At 34.4% G+C, this 18850-nt stretch overlaps 4 protein-coding genes across 12 annotated transcripts; 2 read left to right on the top strand and 2 right to left on the bottom strand.

The window, feature by feature from the left end:
- Positions 1 to 238: 238 nt before the first annotated feature.
- Positions 239 to 3391, bottom strand: LOC109858553 (probable ATP-dependent RNA helicase DDX56). Its single transcript, XM_020435936.1, has 6 exons — positions 2882 to 3391; positions 2061 to 2504; positions 1458 to 1717; positions 1169 to 1361; positions 789 to 1093; positions 239 to 661 (listed from the first exon to the last, which is right to left on the bottom strand). The coding sequence occupies exons 1-6, from the start codon at positions 2963 to 2965 to the stop codon at positions 295 to 297; spliced, it is 1653 nt and encodes a 550-aa protein (XP_020291525.1). The 5' UTR covers positions 2966 to 3391; the 3' UTR covers positions 239 to 294.
- A 1466-nt stretch (positions 3392 to 4857) lies between these two features.
- On the bottom strand, positions 4858 to 16234 carry LOC109858551 (cyclin-dependent kinase 12). Of its 9 annotated transcripts, none has more exons than XM_020435930.1 (11): positions 15875 to 16234; positions 13543 to 14920; positions 11980 to 13193; positions 11479 to 11903; positions 10904 to 11100; positions 10617 to 10827; positions 10184 to 10452; positions 9986 to 10105; positions 5732 to 6038; positions 5313 to 5433; positions 4858 to 5246 (listed from the first exon to the last, which is right to left on the bottom strand). In XM_020435930.1, exons 2-11 carry the CDS (start codon positions 14910 to 14912, stop codon positions 4960 to 4962), a joined length of 4521 nt encoding a protein of 1506 aa, XP_020291519.1. In that variant the 5' UTR covers positions 14913 to 14920; positions 15875 to 16234; the 3' UTR covers positions 4858 to 4959. The 9 variants fall into 9 exon arrangements, 8 of the variants coding, with proteins under 8 accessions (XP_020291519.1, XP_020291517.1, XP_020291518.1 ...); XM_020435928.1 differs by lacking the exon at positions 15875 to 16234 and adding an exon at positions 15587 to 15775; XM_020435929.1 differs by lacking the exon at positions 15875 to 16234 and adding an exon at positions 15587 to 15775 and having other exon boundaries at positions 10623 to 10827.
- Positions 16235 to 16356: 122 nt separating this feature from the next.
- Positions 16357 to 16895, top strand: LOC109858554 (probable splicing factor 3B subunit 5). The gene has a single exon (XM_020435937.1). The coding sequence runs from the start codon at positions 16561 to 16563 to the stop codon at positions 16816 to 16818; it is 258 nt and encodes an 85-aa protein (XP_020291526.1). The 5' UTR covers positions 16357 to 16560; the 3' UTR covers positions 16819 to 16895.
- Positions 16896 to 16940: 45 nt separating this feature from the next.
- On the top strand, positions 16941 to 18554 carry LOC109858563 (cytoplasmic tRNA 2-thiolation protein 1). Its single transcript, XM_020435963.1, has 6 exons — positions 16941 to 17093; positions 17193 to 17424; positions 17523 to 17641; positions 17728 to 17916; positions 18003 to 18207; positions 18294 to 18554. Exons 1-6 carry the CDS (start codon positions 17046 to 17048, stop codon positions 18518 to 18520), a joined length of 1020 nt encoding a protein of 339 aa, XP_020291552.1. The 5' UTR covers positions 16941 to 17045; the 3' UTR covers positions 18521 to 18554.
- Positions 18555 to 18850: the final 296 nt, after the last annotated feature.

The raw sequence follows: 18850 nt of genomic DNA, 5'->3' as shown, positions 1-18850 counted from the left end.
GAGACAAACTCCAAGTGCCTCGGTAACCTAACAGGGAAAGCGACGGCCCGGAAAGCCGGAGATTCTAGGTTTGACTTCTGGCTGAGGAGTTTGTTTCGCAATATTTTAAAATTAGTTAGGGGGGTATACGGGGTCCTTCATATATATGTGATGCAAATCCAGCATTCTATATGGAGGAAAAAAATTATTTCGAAGTATATATGTGTATACATATATATATATTTAAGGACATTCTCTGCACAACATCCTGCAAACGGCTCTTACAACCCAATACAATTTATTTCATTCATTCATTTATTTTTTTTTTTCGTCTGGTATCTGCAAACTGATCAACGGATTCGACGCTCGAGCTTGATACTTCGATTTGACAGCTGTTGCTTTTGATTGTACCGCATCTCTATCAAACTTCCTTTTTCTTTTTCCTATTCCTAAATTTCTCAAGGTTGGTGGTATTATGTATTCAGGTACGTCCTTCAAATGTGATTGCAATTTCACTGTGTGTAATGCCTTGTCCTGGCGCAGTGACTGCAGATCTCGCGGATTATCCTCAAAGTAGCTTTTGAGTTTTTCGCAATTCAGAACTTCCTGTTTGATCTCCTTTAATCGCGCCTCTCGAACAGCGATTCTTGTAACAGCCTTCCAAGCATCTTTTGCACGATACCTGATTTAATTAATATCATTAATATCATGAACACTTCCGCGAGTCAATTTGTCTCGCGTTAAAAAAAAAGAATATGTCATCTAATTAAGTATATCAATGATAATAATGAGAAAAATTGAACACGCACCGAAAGCCTTCCACTTCTTCCAATTTGAACATGTAAGTCTTAAATAGATTTTCACACTGGTAGGTACGCTTTAATTGATCTCCTACTTCCTCCATCAGTGTTCGTTCTCTGATTGATACAAAACTAAGAGCGGTTCCTGTATTCTTGCCGCGAGCAGTACGTCCCGCACGATGTATGTAAGAATTCACATCCAATGGGAAATCAAAATTGATCACATTAGATACAAATTGGAAGTCAATGCCACGAGCCACACCCGATTCCTTATCTTTCTTCCGTTTGCTTTTCTGTGTTTTTACCACGTGCGGCTACAAAAAATAAAAGTAATAGTTTAAATGATGAATGTCACGTGCAATAAGTATGTAATGTGCGTACAATTTTACCTCTTCTAGAGCTTGTTCATCCGATGCGATTATGATAGAGTAAGTGCCAGTGTTGAATTGTGTAACTGCCCGACATCGGGAAGTTGCCGGTAACTCAGAATTCAATACACAAGTCGGAATACCGAACTGCTCAAGAAACAGCTTCAATTTGTAACATCTGTCAACTGTGTTTACAAATATTATGGTCTTTCCCCTAAAACAAATATAATAAAATTGTAATAATCTTTTTTTTTCAAAACATAAACTAACTTTATATAATTTAAACTCATTTTAAAAAAAAACATACTACCTAATTAAATTCAATTTTAATAAAGCATATAAAATAGCAGCTTTATCATTTTCCTCTGCAGCCAGTGTGTAATGAACCAATTGGGTGGGAGGTGCTAAAGGTGGTTCTTCCAGCTTCAAAATTGCAGGATTATGTAAAACTAATTTTTTCAATGTCTGAACATCTTCAGACAACGTAGCTGATGCTAGAACTGCTTGATACGCCACTGGCAAATACGTTAAAACCGTTTTAATATCGTTCTCCTTACCGAATGAAAATAACTGTAACAATCAATCAGCGTGTTATTGCATCTACATAATCCAAAATTTTTGCAATAAAAAGATTTATTCAATAAGATCAATGCCCGATTTCTTCATACCTCCCAATAGCTATTCTCTGAATAAAGATATCGGTCAGATAATAAAACACTCATTTTATAAGCTTTACAGAGGTGAAGAAAATCGATTCTGGAAGATATCTTTTAAATAAAGTTATCAAAAATTTATCTAGAAGTGAAGAAATTGGGCATTAGAGATCATAAATATTAGTAAATGCTGAAAATATTTTAGTTTAGCAGAAATGTGTTGTCTATAATTAATATAATGTTGCAATATAAATATATACCAGATCAGCTTCGTCAATTATTAACGTTTCCAGGCTGTGTTTCACCTTCAAGTTTCCCGCTTTTAAATGTTGCAGTAACCGGCCTGGTGTACCGACAACAATATCTGGCATTTCATTTAATAACGGTTTTTGAGCATTTACATCTATCTGCGGACTGATGTCAACCACTCTGACTTCTCTAGAACATTTCACAGTCAAATTCACAATGACATCGTGAATTTGCTTGCATAATTCCTTAGTGGGTGCAACAATTAGACCCTTAACTTCTTGCTTGATCTGCATGCGTTTGTTTGTTAATATTTTCTGAATGAGCGGTATTGCAAATGCCGCGGTCTTGCCAGAACCTGTACGAGCTCTGATTAAGACATCCTTTCCTTCCAGTAACAAGGGTATTGTCTTCTCTTGTATTAATGTAGGTTCCAACCAGCCTAATTTAGCAATGGCCTATACATACAAATATTTATATTTAAAATATTATTTTCAAAACACAACTCTATATATTATTCTGCGCATAGTTTAAAAATCATAATTTTACTTCTGTACACACACATGTATATATACATATACAACAGAAAACTGGTATATTTTAATACAACTTATCAACCGTTAGCGCACATTTATATCATGTAATCATGCTTGCGATAAGCGATTTCTTCATTTTATTTTTCACCTAAGAACTATCAATATATCGAAGAAGAAAAAACAGCTTTTTTATATAATGGATATTTTATAAAAATATTTCATTTAAAACAAAATATTTAATTTTTTCTTCTAAACATAACCTCGCATACACATTTTTAAATTTGTTTTAAAGCTCCTACCTTTAATATCCTGTCGTCTAACTCTAGTTCGTGAAAACTCTTCGGTTTTTCATCGTTTTCCTCATTTATTTCAGTTGATTCCATTTTTTCTGTTAATCTTAGAATCGCGAAACGTTTATAAAAATTTCAATTCGCGTACCTATAAATCTGTCACACAGCCACGTGACTGTTTCACGCTGACGAATTCCACCATAGAGTGCACACGACGCATCGAAAGGCTTATTATTTTTGGCCACGTGTGTGTGATGTTAGATTTGTGACTCTACCTAGTCGAGATGCTTACCTTGGTGCAGTTGGAGTTTATACGTAAGTATTTAAATTTTATTGTTAATATTTATATCTGTCTATAAGAGTTTGCTCTTCCGATTTAAAAAAAAAACTAAAAAGACCAAGAAACCATTATTTCTTACATAATACCAGTTTTCTGTTGCAAGTATATATGCGCACGGAAGATGGTTAAAAAAGAATAATTTATCTTACGCGAAAATAATTTATCTTACGAAGAAATATTTTTTGTTTTCATTTTTGTTTCGTCTGTCACTTTGCAAGAGAATATCTCTCTCAAAGATACTCTTTCAAATAATTTTCTTAAATTTAATTTTTGCTCTCTCGCTGATATTTTGTGTACATACTGTACATATCAAGCTCGAAAAATCTAATGAACTTTTTACATCTTTTGTATAACTGTTTCTAAGCAAAACTTTGCAGCAGTTTTATTTCGTGATTTTGTACTACGTCAAGCTTGTTATCTTTTTACTAAATTAGCAACATTTATAGATAAAATTCTAGATAACTTTTATGATTAAAAAAAAAAATAAAAAAATAAATAAATAAAAAAAAAAAAAAACAGATTTTCGACCTTGAAACATAAATATATCTTTAAAAAAAGTAGTATCACTGTAGAATTTCAGATAAACAATGTAATAATAGTAAATAACAGAAGTTAATAAGTAAAAAATAAATATATAAATAAATTTATTAATATAAATATTTCAATAATTTTAAAAAAAGTATTAAAATATTTCTTTTTTTTGCTTATCACACAACATCTTCATTATCTTCCGTATTTGTACATAAAAATTGTTTATAAACTTACAAATACATTTCGTTTTAATGAATCTCCAGGACTCTTCTCTCTTAGTATCTTTATTGTTTATCCTTATGTAAATATGTACAGTGTACACCATAGATACGACCATAATAAATAAGTTCTAGAATTCTTATACAAAAGGAATCTTAAAGCAATAAATATTCACACGTTCTTTTTCCTCTTCTTCACCCAGCAATGTTTAGTTTTCTCGAAAGAAAAATATTTTATGAGATTTATATAACAATAGAATGCAGATCTTGAATATGTTCATGTTAAGCATATTATTAAGTAATTCTTTTTGTTACAAGAAAAAGAAAAACAATTATCAGAATTCGGGTTTGAGTTCAAATTTCTACATTCACAGTAATATATGGATGCAATATTTGCATATGTATATATACATGTGTATCACAGATTCTTTATATAATGATTCGGGAAAGAAAATGTCGGAAAACAGTTTATCATAACTCATAATCGATGTAATGATGACTTAAAACAATATATATATAAAATGTATACATATAAACAATTTACACATATTTATATATATATATATATATGTGTATATTAATATATAAATATATATAAATCATCTATACATAAATATATATTACATATATATTTCAATGTATATTGAATCTTAAGTAATCCAGTAGATACTACTACGTTTATAACACCACGGTCATTTAAAGAGAAAGTACTCTAATTAAGTATCCAATTGCGTATCGTACAAGTATACACCGAGTGTGCACTTAAGATTAACAAATAACAGAAGCTAAACAGATTAACGATATGATCGTATTATCTATTTTTCTTTTTCTCATCCACCTATCCACACAAACATACACACGCACTCTCTCACTCTCTCTAGTTCTTTTATATCATCAGCGTAATTTAAAAAAAATAGCAAAAGATAAGTCTCTTTCAATTTTTACATTACACACTCACACATAAAAAATGATCATGATACCGTGACTTCATCAAATCATTATGAACTGAACGCGGACTGTTGTGAGGAAGTCGACGGCAGGAAAATATTCTGCGTTAAATTGAGCTGCGCAGGTGGTTTACCTGCCGGCTGTCGACCGATAGCAGAGGCAGGCGCGGCGGGATTGTAAGTATTATCCAGACCGTAGTACGATATGAGCGCCGACAGCGCGTTCCGGACACCAGAAGTGGCCACCTGCGACCATCTCCCATGAGAACTGACCGCATCATCGCCAGCGTAAACAGCGTGAGCGTCGAAATTACCCGACACGTGTGACGTACTCGTATCTGAAAGAAAACACAAAGTTACAAATGTTTGCGCGAAAGAGAAGTAAATGCCTGTGATCATCATACCTGAATGAGGTGGATGCAGCACGGGAAGATGAGGATCTAGCTGTCCACCTGGTCGCGCGTTTGCGACAAGACGTAGCTCCGCACGCAAATCGGTCACTAGCTGTACCACTTTGAGGTCGCACTAAAATGTTATAAAAATGTTATAAATGAATATAGAAAGTTTTGTATGTGCTATTACACTTACAAAATAAAATACAATATAAATTCCATAATAGAATATCTTAATACTATATAATATTGTATAATGATAATAGGATATAATAGGATATATCTTTAATATAATATTATAAGCTGTAGAAAGTAAATTTAGAAAGTTATTATGTAATAAAACTTTTCAAAAAGAGTTGAAAATGTGCGATTATACATAAGTATAATTACAGTTTGTTCGTAATTCAAAAATATGTAATTTATATAATTACCGCATTCTGATCTAATTGAAGCGAAAGAAGATCTTCAACGCGAATCGGCTTTCCCTGATGCAAGGCAGTTGTGAGAGCCATCAATCGTTGAACGAGATTATCTTCAGTGTTCACGTCCAATAACTGATTATCTCCTTTTAGATTCGACTTGCCCGGCGAAACTGAACTGTTAAAATAATATGGCGGCGTAGATACCATATACGGTCCACCTTGGTTAAACAAATTATCTTCGCCATAATGAGCTTCCGTGCCGAGCCTGCTTGATTGTGAATTATAGCCCGCTTCCATTTTTAGTCGTTTAGAAGACCTGTAACAAAGTCACAGGCCGAACGTGCAGAGTCAGTAAATGTAAAGAGATATGTTTCCTAACATACACAATGAACGAAGATATTGAATTTACTTGCACATTATCAGAACAACACAATCATTAATTTCTTTGAATGATAATATACACACAATATTCTTAAATAAATGTATATCATGACAAGTTATTTTTACAGATTTTGTCATTTATATATATATATGTATGTTCAGTTATTGATAAAATACCGTTTCCTTACCTATAATAGATTAAATGTACGTTAATATGACGACAGATTAACATGCGAATAGCACAAGCTATAATAAATATATATTTTAAAATAAGCTAGTCCACTATGTATTAGAATTACAGATATATGCATGCACTAAGCAATATAATAATGTAAAAAGCATAACATTTTAGTTTTTATCATTTATTTATGTAACAATCGATCATACTGCAGTAAAGAATTGGTAGAATATTCTTCATTATTTTTTATGCATCGCGCTTTACATACATCCCATATCATATAAAACATTATTACCAAAAAAGTAACCTGATTATTATAATTCTGTTAGCTAAGCTTTAAAGCATATGAGGAAATAGTTAAATTATGTATTTGATAAAGACAACGAATAAAAAATTTTAGATACTCTGAGCGCGTATCAACACGTATTAAGATTTGGAACTTCGATTACCTATTATATATTCTTACAAGTGCTACAAAATTCTCGGCGTATCATTCAGCCTCACATTATTATCTCCTGAAACATAATTTTCTCCTATTAGATGTTTACATGCTATAATTAGCTTGTATGTATCTATAAATAATTTTGGTCTCAAGTCGGAGTATGTTACTTTCTCTACATATTCGACAACATGTACATAAATATATATATATATATATATATATCTTAATATATACACATATACAATTCTTTATGTTAAGATATATTTTTTTTCTTCTGTTAGGATATATAAATTTTTTTCTTCTGTTACTTTTACATCTTTATATTTTATAAAACTACGTAACGCAAAATAAACACAATTTTGATATTTAAAAATAGTACAATATATACAAACTGTTTAATCAAGTGTGTACATATTACAAAACTAAAAAGAAAATGGAAACAAAGAGGGAGGGAAAACGAAAAAGAGAGAGAAAATTCTTGAAAATCTTAATCGAAGTTAAACATCATATTCCGGTCAATTTTCTTTTAACGCAAACACATATTGTACTTATTTCAATAATACACTAGATTAATCACAGAACAAAATATATATATTTACAAAATATTTCATATAGTAGATTCTACATCAATAATACAAAAACCATCTTATATTTATAATCTGTTGATATACTAAAGACATTTGTAAATACATAGCAAATTGAGATTTTATTGCTCCACAAATGAAGGTTTCTCAAATCATTAACAAATACACATACTTTTCCTGTGATTTTTGATAAATAGAAGCAAGTTTACATTATGTTTAATATATATTGTCGAGTAAATAAATATACGAGGTATCAAAACTACGTTCATCTTTTGATACACATTTATACACAAAAATACATGTATATTTATCATATCTCGCTCTATTTCTCTCTCTTTTTTATCCAGTTTTTCTTTATCTCAATTTTATCGTATGTCACGAGTAAAACAAACATTTTGTCAATACACTTCTATGCTGTAATATATTATTATAAATAAATTTTTTATATTTACATTTTTGTTACTACATTTTACCTATATATACAACAGTTAGTATAAGTCATTTTCTTTTTAGTATTGTATTGTAATTTTATTATATATTTTAAGAAAAAAGATATATCAATCTTTATGCTTTCATAACCTTACTACTTATTATTTCTAGAAATAATAAATAGTATAGACAAAAAACGAAAAATGTATAAAAATACTTGTGAAGGATAAGTAGAAACAGTAACATATGTATATTTTTTTACTTTACATGCATATATAAATCAGAAAATAAACGCTGACAAAGATTTATTAATATAATTACCGATTATTTTATATGTATGTGTATATATGTATATATATATATATATAAATTTTGTTTACATATATATATATGTATATAAAATAAAATGTATAATTCTTTGGAGCGATATTCTTATTTAGTTTGAGTAAAATTAGACAGTGGAAACTAAAATGTGTTCAATAATAAAATGATTTTATAGCACTGAAAATTTATTATAACAGATATGTAAGCGAATACCGTTCAAGTGTATTGTACCTCGTATGTACGTTTTGTATATATACGACGTATAATACAGCATAAAAAATTATTTTCGCTCATAATAATCACATTAGACGCGCCGCGCGTGATATAACACATACATGCAAAAAAAGAAGAAAAAATGTGAATGAAATACATCGTTAACTACGTATAATACAAATTATTAAGTTGCAATATAATTAAGAAATAATTAAAGTACAAGATAACAAATGTAAATGCTCGATTAAACTGAAGACTAAATAAAAATTAATTAGTAACTGATCTAAAAGAAATTTTATCTTTACAGCATATTCACACGTTTTACTTTATCTATATTTTTTTTTTTTTTTCAGAAATATTTTTTTATGTATATTCTACCTATCTATTTACATGACAGAAACATTTTACATTTCAATAATTATTTTCTGTATACATTTTTCTTGTCTATTTATATAGACATTTTCTTGTAAAAAATAGTGAGCAGTCATCGTTTGCTAACGTGACTTCTACATTTATTTATAATAAAATCGCTGTTTTAATTGTATTTCGCTTATGATTTACAACAGCGGTATAAATACAAATATTTATATTGATTTTGTAGAATCGTACATCTACAAAATAATAATGTTAAATTTTCTTTTATATTTATATGCACCGCGCACAATTGAAACATTCTACTAGATATTCTTGTCTTCGATATTAATATGTGCGCGCGTTCATCATATAATGCTTATTGCATTATGTAAATGTAAATATATTATACATGTACGTTTTTCTGTTTCATGACAAACAGTGACGGATATGTGTACAATATGTTCTTAGTTTATTTTAATAAACTGACGTACTGAAGTTTTACAATCGCTCTTAAACCTAAATAGATGACCAAAAAGAGAATATCTTCTTTTGCCGTTTGATGGTGCGCTACAAAGCACACATGACGATCATCAGATTCGCGTGAAGAACTAACATGATGTAGTCAGAACAATCATTTTGCTGTAATTATTTGTAAATATTTCGAGTGTGGATAATGGAGAGGAAATGGACAAACAATTAACCCTTTAGCTATAAGAATTGTACACGTCTATAGTTGAAATTGTGAAACGTCTGTATCAAAAGTAAATTTTGAATCAATTGACTCTGCTGATCAATTGAGGCTTCTTGATGTTAAATATGTCATTATGTACATCTTTTTATAATGATTATTATAGAACAGTGAAGTGTAACTGTATTTCATCTTTTCACGTCACTCTCTTCAAGCGTCTTAATAAAACAGTTGTATATTACAGCTAGAGAGTTAAGTGATATATTGTCGTATCGCTTATATATTAACAATTTCTGCAGAGTGAAACCAACGATGTTTCGTGCTTCTATTTTCCGCTGTACTGCGTCGTCGTCGTGTTCGAACGACTGTGAACGAAACTAAAATTAACTGTTGTTTCATTAGGTTAAAAGGAAAGAAAGACGACATGCAAACGAGAATCATCAGAAAGAACATACAAAAGTACTACTACAATTTTGATATATCGCTTCTTGCTCTCAAGAAAAAATCATTACACTAACAATGCATCTAACTAAAGAAAATTAAATGCCAAGCACATTTGCCGCACACAACTGCCATCTACTTCTGTGAGCAAATTAGTCCCTGACTGGTAATGGAATATATGTTTTAGCAAATTGTAAATTATAAATTTCTTTACAAAAAATCTACTCACCCTCCAAGAAGAGGCAATCTTACTGCAGCGGTGTCTTGCTGTTCCCTTAATAGTTTTTTCCGTTTTTTACTCCAGAGTTCATGACAATCTTGCCACGTCGGAAGCTGCGGCGCCGGCATCCTATTTTTTTGTTTATTATAAAAAAAAACATAATGTTTATAAAAATAAATTTAATAGAGAAAGACGCAAGCAACGTACTGTTCAGGTTGGACATTTTTCAGCCAAGTACTCTGAAGTGCATCTTCTGCTGTTATCCGTTTCTCGGGATCTAGTTCTAACATTTTATCCAGAAGATCCAAAGCCGCTCCTGGCATAAACGCGAACTCTTCCCTCAAACGTCTTCTGTACTGCTTTTTGGGTTTAAGTGTATGCCAATGCGGTAATTTTATCACATTAGGCCAGACAGCAGGAGTAGGTGTCCCGCAAATCCTCGAAATTGCCTCCAGCTGCAATATATCTACATTGGCCTGATAAAAAATTATTATTAATAATAAATTGTATATGACACATAAACAAATTGTATTTTATTATTGTAATATGACACATAAATATAACAAATGTAATATAACACATAAATAAATGATATTTTACACATTCTTTTGATGTTTGATCGATTGAATTTATACGATACCTTTACCTGGAACAAAGGTTTCTTCCAAAACAACTCTCCCAAGATACAGCCACAACTCCACACGTCAATCGCAGGCCCATAACGCTCTTCACCTAGCAAAAGTTCAGGCGGTCTGTACCACAAAGTAATTACTTTATTGGTATACGGTCTCTGTCTGTCTTCCGCGTTGTAAAGTCGTGCCAGTCCAAAATCAGCCAGTTTAACTTCACCTCTGCAAAAATCGCAGTTGCACCAAGTAATTATAAAAAATATAAAAGTATTATTTGTCAGGATATTGGATAACGTACTTGTTGTTCATCAATATATTTGAACACTTGATGTCCCGATGTAAGAAATTTTTGCTGTGACAATAATTCAAACCGTTCAACAACTGTTTCATGATACTGGCATTATTCATTTCATTGAAATCCACCATTCCGGACTCCAATAGGCCCATCAAGTCGTGATCCATATATTCGAAGACCAAATAAAAGGAACCTTTATCCTATAAAACACGAGATTATTCAACTTGTTTGTTTTGCAAAAATTACAGATTATTAGACACATATTTGATATTCTGTTTAAATAACATTTATCGATATTTGAAGTCATTAAAAAAATTCTCTATTTGCAATATGTGATTAAATTAGAAACACATTAATTCCAGACAAAACTGTACAGTCAAGAATAGAATCTTACCAACTTGTTACTACATGATTATTCTACAAAGTATGATTTCTTTTTTTTTCCTTCAAGAAAAACCAATACCGACAAATGTATTGTATGCAATACGAAATACAGTACTTCCTTGGCAAAACGTAAAGTTTTTAACGTTATTTTAGGTGGAAATACTGCAGTATATTGTAAATAAATCAAAAACAACCTTCCGGAAATCCAGTGCATCCTGTTTGTCGGTGACGATTTCTCGAAGATTAACGATGTTTTTATGATTAAGCTGCCGCAAGATCTTTATTTCCCTGACTGCTGTGATAGGAAAGCCCTCTTTCTCGTTTTCAAGACGAACTTTCTTCAATGCCACCAATACGTTTGCCCGTTTATCCCGAGCTTTATATACCTGTCCGTAAGTACCTTCACCGATCTGCGTTATAAATTCGAACACATCGACACATCGTTCGCCCCAGTCTTTGCCACCGGAAGCTGACATAGGAGTGCGACTTCGCGATCCTCTGCGCTTTAGTATTTTTGGTCTCTTTAATTTGGGTTTCGGCGGTACCCGTTCGACCTTCGAACGTGGTGGTGTCGCGTTCGAATCGTCTTCGCCACTTAAATCTTCTGATCCAGGTACGACTACAAATCAAATAAACAATAAGATTAGATTAGCATTATAATATTTGAATAAATGAAATTTAAAGATAAAACCAACCTGGTGGCATTGGCAGATCTTTGATACTCTTCTTTTGCGGCGGTTTTGCCGTCGATGCCGGAAGTTTTAAGTTTTTGCTGGGAGGACTCGGAGACCTACTTGGAGGAGAATCAATGCTTTCCAAGTCATTCTGATTAATGCCGGGTGGCAATGGTAATTTCTTGAGACTCTTGGTTGTGAAAGTTACTATAGGAGGTTTGGGAGGATCTATCGATTTGAGCGGCACGAGATTGTTGGGTGGATTGAACTTGGACATGATTGTGTTTGGTGCTGGGACAGGAATTGGTGGAGGTAGGGATGGAGGTAGAGTTGGTATATTAGGTAAAATTGGTGTAGATAGCATCGGTGGAGGTGCCGACATGGGTACAGATGCAGTCACTTGCGGCAAAATCGTTGGCGCAATAGGAACAGTGGGCTCGGCAGTTTGCGGTAAAGGTGGTAGCGGCGGCGGCGGCGGCGGCGGTGGTATGTTGGGAGCAGAAGTCGGGAAATTGGGACTGTGCGTCATAGCAATCGGATAATTATTGGGTAATATCGATGGTGGATTGGGCGAAGAAATATTTGTGTGATGAATCGAAATATTTGTTGTTGCGGATGGCGGATTTATTGGCGCAGGTGGCGGTGCAACGACCGGTTGATTGGATGGTGGCAATGGCGGCGTTTTACCCGCCAGAGAGTCATCGCTCGTTGGAACAGGAATGTCGATAACGTCGACAGTTTTCGTAGCGTTCTCGCCAATTTTTAAAGGTTGTTCTTTGTTATTTACAATTTTGTCCTTATTGTCAGTGGAAGCTTTACTTTCGGAGGACATATTAGTACCGCCGTCTTTCTCGTCGGTACCTTCGATGATTTGCACATCATCCTGATTTACGGCCTTCTCCTTCGCAGCTTGCAATTTTCTAAAAGCCAACTCTCTCATGTTTCGATCCTTTACAAGTTCCGCAAATAGACTAGTCTCGCTAATCTTAGCTTGGACGCGAAGATTTCGAGCACTGATAGACGATGGACTTCTAGCTCGAGATCTGTGAGGCGAAGGAGAAGGTATTCTCGGTCGTGGACTCTTCGATTTGTGTTTTCTCAACGACTTATGAGATTTGCTTGGTGAACGTGACTTTTTCGGAGTACGACTTCTTCTGCGCGAACGTGATCTTGAGCGAGACATCTTTCGCCATCTAGGACTACGTGATCTGGATCGAGAGAGAGGCAGATGTAATCTAAAATGACAAGAATTCCATTAAACGTATTATGACAAATGTTATTATATATACAGTAGTGCCTCGCTAACTTTCCGCTCCTCGGTTCCGCAAACGGAAAGAAGTTAAAGAAGGTATATGTTCCGAGAATTGCTGTTATCTTTGATTAACTTGATTACAAGCTCGACCGCTGCAGTCATCCCCACCAATTCGCGCGAAGTCTCAGCGAAGCACTTCTAGTAATTGATCGAAGTGACTCCCGGCACGACCGAGGAAGAAATTCGGCACGTTAGCGAGGATATACTGTACATTACGTTTTGATTTGTTTTACCAGGAGATAAGTATGTACCTGCTGTCTGCATATATATACCTGCTGCTGGTGGGACTTCTAGTTGATCTCGACTTTCGTTTGTCTTTCCTCTCCTTATCATGATGTCGATGACGTCGATCAAGCTCGTCTCGTCTCCTGCGTTTAGGAGAACTGACTCCGCCGTCCGTTCGACGTCTATGGCTCATAGGACTTGGACTGAAATCTCGTCGTCTGACCGTGGCCGGGCTTGGACTGTGCCTAGATCTGTGAAGAATTGAAGTAGGACTAAATTCTCTTCTTCGCGGCGGACTGTGATCTCTTCGTCTCGGTGGACTCGGACTGTGCGGTCTTCTACGGCTTGAACCAACGGGGCTAATGCTATTACGTCGCGTTGATTGAAAACTGGGACTACGTTTCAGTAGCCGATCGGGGCTACTGTGCTTCGGTGTAGCGACAACAACTTTAGTTTCCGGCGTTGTCGAACGTGGCGGCAGCAGTGGCGTGTGTGGCGATACAGTCTGCCGTGTCGGTGGCCGAGCGGGTGATATAATGTTCTGAGATGTTTGTCTTGACATCTCCAATTCTGCTTCTTCACTGAAACACCTTTGCTCCTGCGGCGTAGCCGGTGAGATCGGCGACGTGCTGTCTTTCAGTAACATTGGTGGCGATTCCGACCATTTTGCAGCAGCAGCAGTAGCAACAGCAGCGTTTGCCGATTGTTTTTCGCGATCGAGAGTTAGAGTAGTCTGTTCCGACTCTTCAGTAATGATACGGTGCGGAGACACGCTATACGAGTGTCTTCTGGATTTTCTTTTCTTTTTTTTTCCTGAACTCGACGATGGACTCAGGCTTTTTTTCTTTTTCTTCTCACGTTTATGTTTTTTCTCCTTCCGTCGAGCATACCGTCTTGCTTCCTCTTCGTATTCCGGTGTTGCGCCGTGCATTGATGGCTCTTGTTCTTTTGGCGAAGAATAATGTCTATCTATATGATGGCGTTGGTCGAGCGGTGGTGAAGGAGACATACTGATGGGAGATGCTCCAAGAGCTCGTACCGGACTACCGCCATAATACTGTCTTTGATGATGCAGATCAGTTACTTCCCCATCTGTGTAACTATTTGCACGACTTCCTTCTGATTGTATTTCTCCTGCTTCTGGTTCAGAAAGATCTTCACTACTTACATCAGAATATTCAACCAATGGTTTTACAATAGACGAAGCTATAGATGGTATATTCTCCAGAGGCTTATGTTGTGGTGTATAATGTTTTTTCTTTTTTTTGCTGGAACTCTTGCTCTTGCCATGTCGCCTGTGCCGTTTGTCGACACCATCAAAATTATGGCGATTCAAGTCACTACTTGTGCTGTCTTTTCGTCGTAAGCGAAATCGTCCATTACGTTCAGCTCGCTCAACGTCACGAGTGCTGGGCATGTCACCTACTACAAGTAAAAACAAATTGTCAATATCGGAGACACCATTTTCGATGCAGTAATATTTGGTACAATAATGAAAAACATATTTTAGTATTTACTAATAAAACAAAAAATTGTAATTACTAAAATATAAAATATAAATAATATGCTTAAAATATAAAATTATAAATACATGGTAGCTTAAAATATAAAAAAAAAAAAAAAAAAAATGTACAAATTATAAAACGGATAATAAAACTTGCGTACGGGTATATTCCTCTTAAATATCATTCTTCGCAGAAAAGACAGATACCGTTAACAATTTTAAAAAATATGTATTTTCTTTATTGATCAATTAGGTTCTACATGTACAATAATATTCCGCTTCGAGGCACTCAACAGAGATAGTTTCACACTGCCGATTCTGGATCCGCTTAGAGGACATTTACGAAACATATTAGCAGGAACCTACCATGCGTGTTCCTTTCGATTTGTGCCTGATATCGACAGAAATACGACAATCAGAAATAACGCTACTGGTTTCATGACGTGCCATGACACCGTCTCGATCGTCATGAATATATAACACTCACACACTTAACACACTATCGTGTACATACACACAAATATACAGACACATGTGCGCTCGTTAGCACGTACACATCAGCGATAACGCGAAATGTCGTCGATTACCTTGCGAGCGAGGGCTTACGCTATCTCGTCGTGTCGTATCCAAGAAGATACGGAGCGGAGTCGACTTGGCGAAGAACCGACGGCCGCAAGAAAGGAAGATGCGCTCGACTTTGTGCCCATGCGGCAACGAGATTCTCGACCGAGCCAACGCGGCCGCCATTACGCATACGCGCGAACGGACTCGCCCAGTTTATTCCCTCCGAGAGGGAAAAATTTAGGTTTTCGCGATCGCGCACGACGAATTGGCTCGTAAAAATCGCGCGGGAATAGAAAATTAATCGTACTCACATGTGATGTATGTCCCGCGGCGTCGTGGAGAGTCTCGGTGTTTCTCGCATCAGGACAATCAGGACCACAGTATATACAGTAGCGCAACTCCACAGTATAGGTTTGGTGCATATATGGCTCAAAGGACTGAACTAAGCTAGTCCATACGCCATTTTAAGATTTAACCAATGCCCCATCATTTTCGCGTGATGTAACCTGCGCGCAGTGCTGCCGTGCCACGACGGCGCCGCGATATATGCCGAAGAGAGAAATCAAAATCCACCAACTGCCTCGGTTTTAAAGTCTCGTCTTCAACAGTCGCCAGTCGGTAGTCGCGAAATTCACCAATCGCATTTGTCAATTTTGCTCGATCAAACTCGTCGATTGGCTATCGAATAGAAACTTTCAAGCGGTTGAATACAGTGTGAAATATCGCGATTGGTTGGCAAATTGGCTTACGTTGGCGACACAAAGCTCTTCCGTGTTTGGTTGATTTGCTCGTGGATTTTTTTGCTTGCGATTGTAAGATAAAAAAATTTTATGTATCACGTGCATAATTTCTTTTTTTGCCGTAAGAAGAAAGGAACAATAATCGGCAACAACCGCAGTTTGTGCGAAGAAAAAGACGCGGAAATACGGAAAGAGTCATAAAGCAATTCACGCACGATCGTCGTCGCAGTTACTGAGATCGCAAGAGGGTCTGGAAAATGGGTGAACGTTACAATATTCACAGCCAGTTGGAGCATCTGCAATCGAAATACATCGGCACGGGACACGCGGACACGACCAAGTTCGAGTGGCTGGTGAATCAGCATCGTGATTCCTGCAGTTCTTACATGGGACATTACGATTTAATGAACTTCTTCGCGATTGCCGAGAACGAGGCGAAGGCACGAGTCAGATTCAATCTTATGGAGAAGATGCTGCAACCTTGCGGACCACCTCCTGAGAAACCAGAAGATTAAATTGCGTGTTTTTTTTTTACTTTGCGGACTATTTTTCATTTTTAGTAGATTTAAGAGTGAAATAAACAATTTGTATGCACACATTTAATAAATGTAAAGACTGTGTATAATCTTATATTATACTTATAAAAACTATATATATAAAGTTTAAAACATAAGATTATAAAAGAGCTAGTGATAGGAAGATTTTTTTTATGTACTAAGAAAAATTATAAAAAAATATCAAGATGCCTGTTTCATGCTCTACGCAATGTGGAGAAAATGCCATTTTAAAGGTAAATGTTATTCTTAATAATTTTACAATATAACTGGCTTTATTTATACAATATTAAAACATAGGTGAAAAAAGAACAATAGATGATATGAATTTTTAGAGACCCAAAACTGGTGATGCCTTATGCAAGAAGTGTTTCTTCTCAGCATTTGAAACTGAGATTCACGATACTATTGTTAATGGAAAACTATTCAAGCCTGGTGACAAAGTTGCTATTGGAGCATCAGGTGGCAAGGACTCAACTGTACTTGCTTATGTTTTAAAAACACTGAATGAAAGATACAAATATGATCTAGATCTTTTTCTTCTATCCATTGATGAGGGAATTACTGGTATGGATAAAGTTCAATTTTAAATAGCACATACAGGAAAAAATATAATTTACATTTATACAAGTACTTGTTATACTTAGTTTACACTTGCATTTTAGGATATAGAGATGATAGCTTGAAAACTGTGGAACAGAATAGAGATGATTATGGTATTCCTCTTAAAGTTCTGTCATATAAAGATCTATATGGATGGACAATGGACTCTATAGTTGAAGAGGTAAAATAGTTTACTTAAAGATTTTTTCTTTGAAATCAGCATGTATGCACTTTTTTTTAACAGGATATGTAAATTTTATATTTTAGATTGGTCATAAAAATAATTGCACGTTTTGCGGTGTTTTTCGAAGACAAGCATTGGACAGGGGTGCTGCAATATTAAAGGTAGATTGTATTGCGACAGGTCACAATGCAGACGATATTGCCGAAACGGTTTTGATGAATATCTTGAGAGGCGATATTGCCCGATTACAAAGATGTACATCCATAATTACTGTAAGAATATAAATGTATTTTTTTTAAAAAAAGACTAAACAAGAAAAATGCGTAAATAATTTGCATAATTTAACTTTTGTACATAGACAGGTGCAGATTCTATTATGCGTTGTAAACCACTGAAATATGCTTATGAAAAAGAGATTGTCATGTATGCGTATCACAAACAGCTAGTATACTTCTCCACAGAATGTAAATATGCTCCAGATGCTTACAGAGGTCATGCACGAGCTTTTCTAAAGGATTTAGAAAAAATAAGACCTTCATCTATCATAGATGTGATACATTCAGGTAAAAATAATTTTTAATAGAATTGAAAACTCATTTTGATATAAATTAAATAAATATTAATATATTATTTTCTCTCTATATATTAGGTGAACAGTTACAAGTAAAAGACACGGTAAAATTACCTGAGAGAAGAAATTGTACTCAGTGTGGATTTGTTTCAAGTCAAGAAATATGCAAAGCATGCGTTTTGTTAGAGGGTTTGAACAGAGGACTACCAAAACTTGGTATTGGCAAATCTAGCAAGGCTAGAAAGATCATGAATATGGATTCAAATATAGATAAAAGAAGTAAACAGAAAAGTATAGATTTTTGAAATGTCTTTTATATATGTATGTACATCTTTTAAATATTTCTCTGTACACAACGAGAAAAATACACACACACACGCACACAAAGTTTTTTCTTATTAAAGAATATACGTCTGTAAAACTATTTTTTATATATTACTTAAAAAAAAAAAATATTTATTATTACATTTCAGAATTTAATCAAACCAAAAGTTAAACATCTGGACTAATGTTAACAAGAAATAATTTATATATTTTGGCTATGTGTATTAAAATAATAAGATTCTTAAATATTAAATCAGAAAAATCACAAAAGTATAATTTAAAAATATTTTTTAAATTTATAATTGTATATT

Source organism: Pseudomyrmex gracilis, unplaced genomic scaffold, assembly GCF_002006095.1.
Source record: "Pseudomyrmex gracilis isolate BER0280 unplaced genomic scaffold, ASM200609v1 scaffold_213, whole genome shotgun sequence".
In the NCBI taxonomy this organism is placed as follows: Eukaryota; Metazoa; Arthropoda; class Insecta; order Hymenoptera; family Formicidae; genus Pseudomyrmex; species Pseudomyrmex gracilis.
The sequence above is the reverse complement of the archived record's forward strand: the minus strand, read 5'-3'. Positions and strand labels throughout refer to the sequence as shown.